Here is an 8,765-nt window from a genome sequence, read left to right on the forward strand (position 1 = left end):
ACTGGAATCATTTAATTTTTCTCCCTGGAGGAAACTGCTTTTAAGTGCGGTGTCACGAGGGAATTACTGCGTTAGTGTTTCTGTCACATCATGTAAACTGTTCACTCTTGATTTAGAAGGAAGAAAGAAAGAAGAATGTACTTCTCAAGTCAATCACAAATGCTTTATTTAATTCCACTATGCCTTTTTATTTCACTTGAGGGGTTTAACAGATGAGAACTTGGCAGTTCTGTTTCCAATAAACTGGACAAGCAAACAAAGAATCGTTGTGTCCTCATTGCAATATGCAGTTTATCCACTTTGAGAGAGAAAACAAAACCTGCATTATCACATGTATGAATCTGCTCCTTCAAGCTTCTTTTGTATATTTATTTTTCTTGTAAACAGATGTCATTAAAAAAAACAACAAAAACAGAACTCGTCGCTGTTGGTCTGATTGTTTTTCAGCAAGTGGATTTCTCGTTTTGGAACAGAACTCTTTGATAAATTTCACTTCTAGGAGCTCATGCCATATCAGGTCACGGCATCAATGACATCCACGCTCGTCTCTGCTTCTACTCTGCTACAGGTTTACATCACTTCCACTGTGTGAGGCTACATACTGTAGATAGCAGCTGTTGGTTTGCTCTCTTAGTGTAGACTTGTTAGTGTGCGCTGAGGAGTTAGTGTATCTCTTTTTTTAAAATCTGTAACCTATTCACTACAACCTGAGATGGAAGATGTAATCTATTCTTGGTTAAAATTTTCTGCGGACCCGATGACACTCCTGGTAAATAAATACATTATTATTCACAATAATGAGACATGTAGTAATTCACAGTACTCAGCGGAAGGAAACAAAGCAGAAGGAGGGAGATATATGGTACAACTGTCGACTCATTCAGATACATCTTTGTCGGCCGATAATACAAACACTGTGTGCCTCCGTATTTACATATTCAGTACATTCCTATCCCACTGCAGCAGGCACCGTCAAGTAGTACTGACATACACAAGAAGGTGGGCCGAGACATGAGGAGGCTGCCGACCAACTCGCACACACACACTGAGGAGGACGAGGAAGGCCCTGAAAGATGAAACCTTTTGGGGTTTTTTTCTGGTTTGAAGTGGCCGGGACTCAGTTGGAAAGAAGTGATGTCACGCATCTGTTTGCACCAATCAAAGCTCAGCAACAGGTCAGTCAAAGTGCAGGCTGTTTGTGTGAACCGAATGTGATCAAACCGAACCCGCATGACGTTTTCTTTCTCAGACTTTAACTTTCATTGCTGCTTTTGTAATCATAAGCGGCCACACAGCGGCATTGGAAACGATGGATAGAAGGATGTCATCCATGTATTTTAAACAAATTTAAGGTAATAGAGAAATACTTTCATTTGGAACCAAATGTTCAGCAGTCTGGACTGCTGTGGAGACTTAAATGACCTTCTGACTTCTGAGGTCGTGTCTGACTCATACGTGAACTCCATCCACCCTCACGGTCTGCAGTGTAGTGTTTGGGTTCGACAAACCTCTCATCTCTTGGCCCTGTGAGCCAGACGGAGCCTGTCCTGCGAGGACGACGCCCCCCGGGCACATTTGACACCAACACTGACAGGACTGGACCAAGACAGGAGGAAATCAATCAGCGTAACAGTGAGAGTAAGAGAAAGTAAGAAAAAGAGACAAAGAGCTGGAAAAGGGAGCAACGGAACGGGCTGGTTGTGATGGCGGCAGAGTAAAAAGGGATATTTTGGGCAAAGGCTGGCGCTTGGGAAAGAAGGGGCAAGCAGACACAGGTCGAACACGCTGCACACATCATAGCCCTGGCCTGTGTTTCCCATAGGTACACACCGGCCAGCAGGGGACCTGTTCGCTGCTACCAGTTAGCGTAATGAAGGCATCGGCTCATACCAGTTTACAGTCAGCTTTCACTGTAAATGGCTGATTAAAGTACAGAACGGATGTCTGGGTTTAGTGGTCTGAATGTTTCCGAGCGTGGGAGGTGATACCACCTCATTTGTCCCTGCCTTTCTGCGTGTACCTACGGCCATCATAGTGCGAACATCATGTGCGTCAAGCTTAAGGAGCAAACATGATTGGAGCACTACGCTGGTTTGGCGAAACTGAGCAGTCTAAAATATCAGGCACATTTTGAACTTCTCCTTGTCACAACCGTTCAAGTTTTGCTACTATATATCTGGCAGCACCAAAATTAGCCTCCGTGGAGGAAACCAGCGGCCTCTTTTTTTTTTTTTTTTTGGAATGGAAGGCATATTTCATATCAAGAGGAATAACTACAGATAGAAAAAGAGATATGTCCGTGGAAAGGCGCCATGGTATACAACGATGAAATAAAAGAGTTGTCCTTTTGCCCTTTTCCTCCCAAAAAACAGGAACGCAACCAGCACTAAAGGTAGAATAAAGCGATGAAATGTTAGCTGCAAACGCCTGCACGGGGCTGCAGGAATCTCACGCTGTAGTCATCTGAGGAGGAGAGGCAGTGGGAAGCGCTTTTTCAACAAGATAAGGACATCAGAGAGAGCTTAGCTGGCATGCTGAAGGCATTTTTTTGTCAGAGCAGAGGGGTCGTTTAGTAGTTTCCAATGTTTTCTGATTTGGTGGGGGGGGATTCTTTATTAGAGCAGGGAGGGGGGCTATCAGAAGCTCTCGGGCTCCTCCAGCAGGCAAGGCTGGGTGGACAGAGGCACGAGGGACGGGGACAGGCTTCGGAGGCCCACCCCGGGGCGAAAGTTGAGGTCCGGGGCGGGGAGCAAGGGCTTGAGGATGCTGACGAGGCAGAAGGCAGAGCCGCTGTTGGGGATGAAGTTGACCTTGTTGCGGTCGGGACAAAGGAAAGGAGGGATCTCCTGCAGAGGTTTGGGCCTGGAAGCACACAAGCAGGGACATGTTTAGCCTTCACAGCAAATGTACTAATACTAATAGCTGACAGTGAAACAAACACAGAAATTCAACAGAATGACTCCCAGCCTAGTTTTAGGTTTAGTTTAGGTCTAGTAGATTCCTGGGTTTAGTTTTGCCCAGTCACACTTTATTCACAGCTTATTGACAATAAGAGCGTTGGCAGACAGCTTGCTTGTCACAGAGCAACATTAGCATTCATGTGGACTTTCTGTCCACCTGACAATATTCTCTTTCCTTTAAGCTCTGATTTGCTCCTGAGGGAAATAACTGGCTCTTCGGCTGCTCCACTATGTTAGACAATGTTGCACAGTCTGAGAAAAGCAGTCACTTGATCCACTATTAACATAAAAATATTTGTTATAGCAGCTTTTAAGATATTCAGCACCTCCAAACGCAGATTAGTTATTTGTTTTAAGGTCATTTCAGTTGCTGCTGATAAAGTTTTTTGAAGTCTTTCCACTCACATGGACTCCTCGGACACTCTGACCTTCTCGCAGCCCTCTGGAGGTTCCCTCTTGAACGTGTAGCTGTTGTTGGGTCTGGGAGAGGCGGCGTATTTAGGCAGCGGGGAGCAGGGGCTCAGCTCTGGGGAAACACACAAGAGGCGAGACTGGAGGTCAGAGGTCACACTCAGAGAAAGACTTTGACGAGAGGCGCGTGCCGGTCACCTTTGTCCTCGTAGGGGCTGCCTGCACCCATGTCGTTGAGGACGGTGAGGTAGGAGGGTGAGATGGAGTCGGGACGGCTACTGCAGTTGCTATGGTTACCGCTCAGGCCGCCACCTGAGGGAGTCTGTGTGTCGATGCTGCGGGTGCTGCTGCCGCGCTGTGGGGGGACGGGTGGGGGTGCACGGTGCCCGTCCGGGACATCCTGTGGCTGTCGTACAAACACACACATATGAGGTCACAATACCCCAGCCAATGGTGATGTGTGAATCCTTGTCTTTGAACTCACCACGATGGTCTCGTCCTTCTCTGGGGTGTCTTGGATGGTGATGCGTTCGATCTCTTGGTTGAGGCCCTCCACGCTGTTGCGGAAACGAGGGGCCGATGACTTGGATATGGGGATGGGTATCAGAATGGTTTTGGGCATGGGCGACTGCGAGACACAAACACACACATTGCAGTCAGTGTAATTCAGCTCTTGGGGAGTGTGTTCAGTGTTCAATGTTCAGTGTGTAAGTGTGTTCAGGCTAGCTGGTGGCTCTCTGAATCAGTGAATGAACTTGTCAGAGGTTTTGTGAGAAAAGCTGCATGATAAAGCAGCGAGTCCTTCTTTCTCTTTGTCTCACGAGGAGGCGCAGCAAGCAGGACAGCTGCTTTCCAGCAGACTCCACAGGGAGCACATGCCCGGGCAGTGTGTGTGTGTGTGCATGTGTGTGTGTGTGTGTGGTTGTCTGCAGAATCAGAAGAACCTAATTTGCTGACTTTTTGTAGACCAGAGGTTGTTAAAATCCTGCGTCACATTTCAAATTAACAGGAGACACACACACACACACACCAGAATCAATCAGGGACACTGAGGAAAAGTGGGACATCCTTAAAACTTTCCACACTGGGGAGCTAATCTGGTTCCTCTCAGAGGTGGGGCCACTTGGCAGACATGAGTGTGTGCGCACACACACACACACACACACACACTGCCTTGTGGACTCTGTCTCTATTGATCACCTGCGACTGGATGATGGTATGGCTGCCATTGAATGGGGACTTGCGGTCTTTATCCCTCCGATGGCGGCTGCTGCGTTTGCTGCGCTGGAGCTGCTGACGCAATTTGGCAATCTGGAGAATTTCACAGACAGACAGACACTGTAATACAGACACACACATACAAAAATCTGAAAACTGCCGCACAATGCACCCAAGCGTATTTATTTACAACAATCAGGAAGCAAACTGACCTCTTTGAGCTGGTCGGTGCTCCCACAGGAGGCCGAGCGTTTGTGAGAGCCCCTCCTCCTCTCATCTGCCCAGGCCCTGGGGGTCTGACAAACACACACACACACACACACACACACACACACAGAGATTAGAGCGACAACAACAAAACAAAAACGCTTCATCTTAACAGGTTACAAGCCAAAAATGTTGAAATGTTGAAAAAAATGCAAATCTTAATGAGGCTAAAACCAGCACCACAATTACAATGCTATGGATTTAATATGACAACAATGTGTGTGTGTGTGTGCGAAGAAATGTTCTCTGCAGCAGCATACAGTCAGAACAGAAACACCAGCTGAGGCTTGAGCTGCTGCTGAAGAAAGATCAGAGCTGCTGTCTGACCTGCAGTCTGTTTCAGAGTCAGATTGTGAGCGACAGTCAGCAGCACCGCAGCACAATGATGCAACAGTCTGCAAGCTCTCGTCACCTCTGTGCATTGACCGCCTGCTCCTCAGCAACCTCACACTGGCTGCAGTCCTGTCCAATATTCAGTGACATTCTGGGGGCTTGCAGTATCATATATATATCATATATATTTTAAACTTTGGTTTTCTATTTTGAAAATGCCCGCTCAGATCCTTGCACATCGCATCATTTTTGGAAGCTCAGCCTCTGGCAATTTATATTGTTCACATTCTCCAAATAAGTAAAACATACAGTTCACAGACAGAAACCAGACATTTCACCACCAGAGGACCATCGGACGCAGGGGTCCCAACGCTCTCACCAGCTCAAAACACTGCTACACAACAATAACAAAAAACAATAACATCTTCCTCCCCTAATTTTCAACATTTGTAAGTTTTTGTGCACAAAGTAGAACACATGCACCACATAAACATCACCACACATGCAGACATAAACAACCCCCCCCCCCCACACACACACACACACACAGAGCACTCACCTGCGTCGCTTTGTCCCTCATGTAGGGGACGTGTTGGTGCTGGCTGTCGTCCTGAGGCCAGGGACCTGTCAGGTGAGAGCCAGCGAGCGCGCCCTGTGAGGGCCACAGCTGGACGCGATGGCGGGGGACCGAGAGGAGAATGAGGAGCCGAGCGCTCAGAGGGAGAGGAGGGGGGGGGTTGTCAGAGGAGGCGCAGGAGAACCACAGAGAGATGTGGAAGGTTAAGGCCACAGATGCAGTCTGAGGAGGACAGAGAAGGAGAGACGACTTTAGAGGAGTTCAGTCAGCCTGGACATGTAAACAAGGTATTTGTCAACACATGATAAAAACATCAACAAATCAGCAGACACACAGCTGGGCTGCGGGATAAGCTCACGGCTGTCTTACTTAGTCTGTCTAGATTTGTGTGTGTGTGTGTATTTGTGTCTATGAGTGTGTGTGCTCCCAGATTGATGTTAATCCACAGAGCGGATACCCCCCCCCCTTAGTCTCACACATCCCCCTGGTTAATGGCATTAAAACAGCTTAAGGAGGGTGGAGGAGTGAGGGCAGGTGCTGGCTTCTGCCCGACTGACCCTGATTCAGAGCTGCAGCAGCAGCGTGTGTTGCATGGGTGCACGGGTCCACTGACACCCATGGGCCCTCGCTGGGTACCAACCAGCATCAGCATCAGTTTTGCATAGGAAAATAAACACAATAAGCGTTTATAAATATTCCCCGAAGAGGTGAAAGGGCAGTTTCCACACTGTGAAGATTTCTGCAGTGCTTTGAATAAATATGCATTTATATTTACTTTAACCAAACCATAACAAACGTAGCATAAAGACAAATGACTAAAACATGGCGTAACATTAGCAGACTCATAAAGTTTGATAAAGAGGTCACCATAATTATACCTTAATACTGCAGCGTCTCCACGTGCTGTGTAACTCATAATATTAATGTTCAGAGGTTTTATATAAAGCTTATAGCAACCCGTTTAAACAAGAGAACAACAATGCAGCAGTAACGAAGCCGCACACAAACAACAGAATCCATTTTAATGGCTGCAAAGCAACTTACAGAATAAAGAGAGCATCTGTTTGTTTATTTGTTTCATTCATTTATTTATTTATTTTAATGGATGCTGGCAGTCCAAATAACAACACACTGTACATGCAGCCTTTATTCATACAAACAGACTGCATCCCTGGCAGTGCTGGTCCCGGAGCTAAATTTGGCAGAGGCCTTGACCAGTGCACATCGCTGTTGCTAGGGAACAAGGCTGACTGATCTTCCCACAGCTGCCGTTGCTATGACTGTGTGTGTGTGTGTGTGTGTGTGTGTGTAAACAGGGGTTTGTCTATCAGCAAAATGCTCAGACTTTTATTTTGACTGCTGCTTTTCCTGTCTCAGTTCACACCAACCTGCAATCCACAATGTACTGCAGGCTGACAGCAGTAGTAAAGCTGGACATGGTAGTAGTAGTAGCAGTAGTAGCAGTAGTAGTAATAGTAGGACTCGTGCTGGTACAGAGGCTCAGTCTGCTGTCATACTCCTGTCCGGACTCCACACACTCTCAGCCTGCTCAGAGGTGTCATTTGACTGTGTGTTATGTTTGTGTGGGATATGAACTCGAGTTTGATCACCGGGCAGCTCACATCACTTTAAAACACATAAGCTGCTTTAATTGATCAGCATTAAGAAAAAAAGATGCAAATTTACTGTTTCCTACAAGTATCGTTAGTGTATAAAATATTTTAAAAAGCCACAATCCAACAATGATTTCCAAATGCCCAAGTTAATGCCTTCAAATTGCTTATCTGGTCCAACAAATGCGATAAAGGTACTCAGTTTACGATTGTATCATTTACAATATATCATAGGACTGAACCAGTGACCTTTAGTCATATTTGCTTAAAAAAATCACTTAAATATTCATCAAAATAGTGGATAATTTCCTGTGACCTGACTCGTCCTATAAGGTCTAGTCTTTGCACCCCGCCGTGCATGTGTATTTTCAATGTAATGGAATTTATTCTAAACATTTATCTTACAAATGGCTGGGTTTTATAATAATCAGAAACTAGTGTTGAATCAGATATCCTGCTCGAAACGCACAATTTGTGGCCTTCACATTAACGTAAAATTAAATATTTCTAATTGCACGTAAAAGCTCCATGTTGTCGCCCGTACAGTAAAATGTAGGCCAATTGTGTTTACGAGGAGACAAGCGTGCAACCCCTCCCCACGCTAATCACAACCATCGTCCACCAGTACAGACCCAAATCCACCTCCATGTGACCGAAGAGCTACACGCAGGCTCAGGATGGTCAGGTTTAAACGTGTACGTGGGAGGAAAAACACAAACTCACCTGCAGAAATGTGATTTAGGTGCGCGGCGTGCAAAGGGGCATGGAGGGCATTCAGCAGCCCAGCCCCTGTTGATATCTGCCGCTACTCGAAGATGCTGGAGAGGCGGTGGACGCAGGCTACAAGTGAGGAAAGCCCCCTTTTAATGCAGAAACAAGCAGACATATAAAAGACACCAACGCGCCTTCGTGGGGACCGTGGTGATGGAGCAGGAGTCAAAATGGGCGTTGCTGTATTCGCACCGTGCCTCCTGGTCGTCGTGGATGGATGTTTTCCTCTCACGGCTGATGCGGCACGACGGCTGGAGCAGCTGCCAAAAACGCTTTCCGCTCGAAGGAAAAATGAGTATAAAACGAGGAAGGATCGTGATGCATCCGGCGGAGTTGGTCAGGTGTCGGAAAACGACGGAAAAAAATAAGAGAAGGACAGAAAATACAGAAGGGATAGAAAGAAGAAGGCGGTGATGCTGGGATAGCCTCGGTTGACACGACGGGAGAGGGACCAGTGTGAAGCCAGTCGTAATAGACAACGAAACTTCCGGTTGTCGTTTTCAAAGTAAAATAGTTACAGCTCTTCAGGGAATCCCCCCACACACACAGGTTCCAGGTTTACTGCAGGTCAACGGGTATTTTAAGTGTAAATTTAAATACACAATTTTAGAACCA

The 8,765-nt window shown here is 46.6% G+C and overlaps 1 protein-coding gene across 3 annotated transcripts; it reads right to left on the reverse strand.

Moving 5' to 3' along the window:
- Window positions 1-411: 411 nt before the first annotated feature.
- On the reverse strand, window positions 412-8,629 carry fam117ba (family with sequence similarity 117 member Ba). 3 transcript variants are annotated; one of them, XM_046382533.1, is made up of 9 exons: window positions 8,343-8,629; window positions 8,103-8,239; window positions 5,749-5,988; window positions 4,802-4,885; window positions 4,572-4,709; window positions 3,856-3,999; window positions 3,570-3,777; window positions 3,366-3,486; window positions 412-2,862 (listed from the first exon to the last, which is right to left on the reverse strand). In XM_046382533.1, the coding sequence occupies exons 3-9, from the start codon at window positions 5,767-5,769 to the stop codon at window positions 2,637-2,639; spliced, it is 942 nt and encodes a 313-aa protein (XP_046238489.1). In that variant the 5' UTR covers window positions 5,770-5,988; window positions 8,103-8,239; window positions 8,343-8,629; the 3' UTR covers window positions 412-2,636. The 3 variants fall into 3 exon arrangements, with proteins under 3 accessions (XP_046238489.1, XP_046238488.1, XP_046238490.1); XM_046382532.1 differs by having other exon boundaries at window positions 8,103-8,629; XM_046382534.1 differs by having other exon boundaries at window positions 4,572-4,682; window positions 8,103-8,628.
- Between the last annotated feature and the right edge of the window lie 136 nt (window positions 8,630-8,765).

This window comes from Scatophagus argus, chromosome 24 (genome assembly GCF_020382885.2).
Source record: "Scatophagus argus isolate fScaArg1 chromosome 24, fScaArg1.pri, whole genome shotgun sequence".
Taxonomy (NCBI): Eukaryota; Metazoa; Chordata; class Actinopteri; family Scatophagidae; genus Scatophagus; species Scatophagus argus.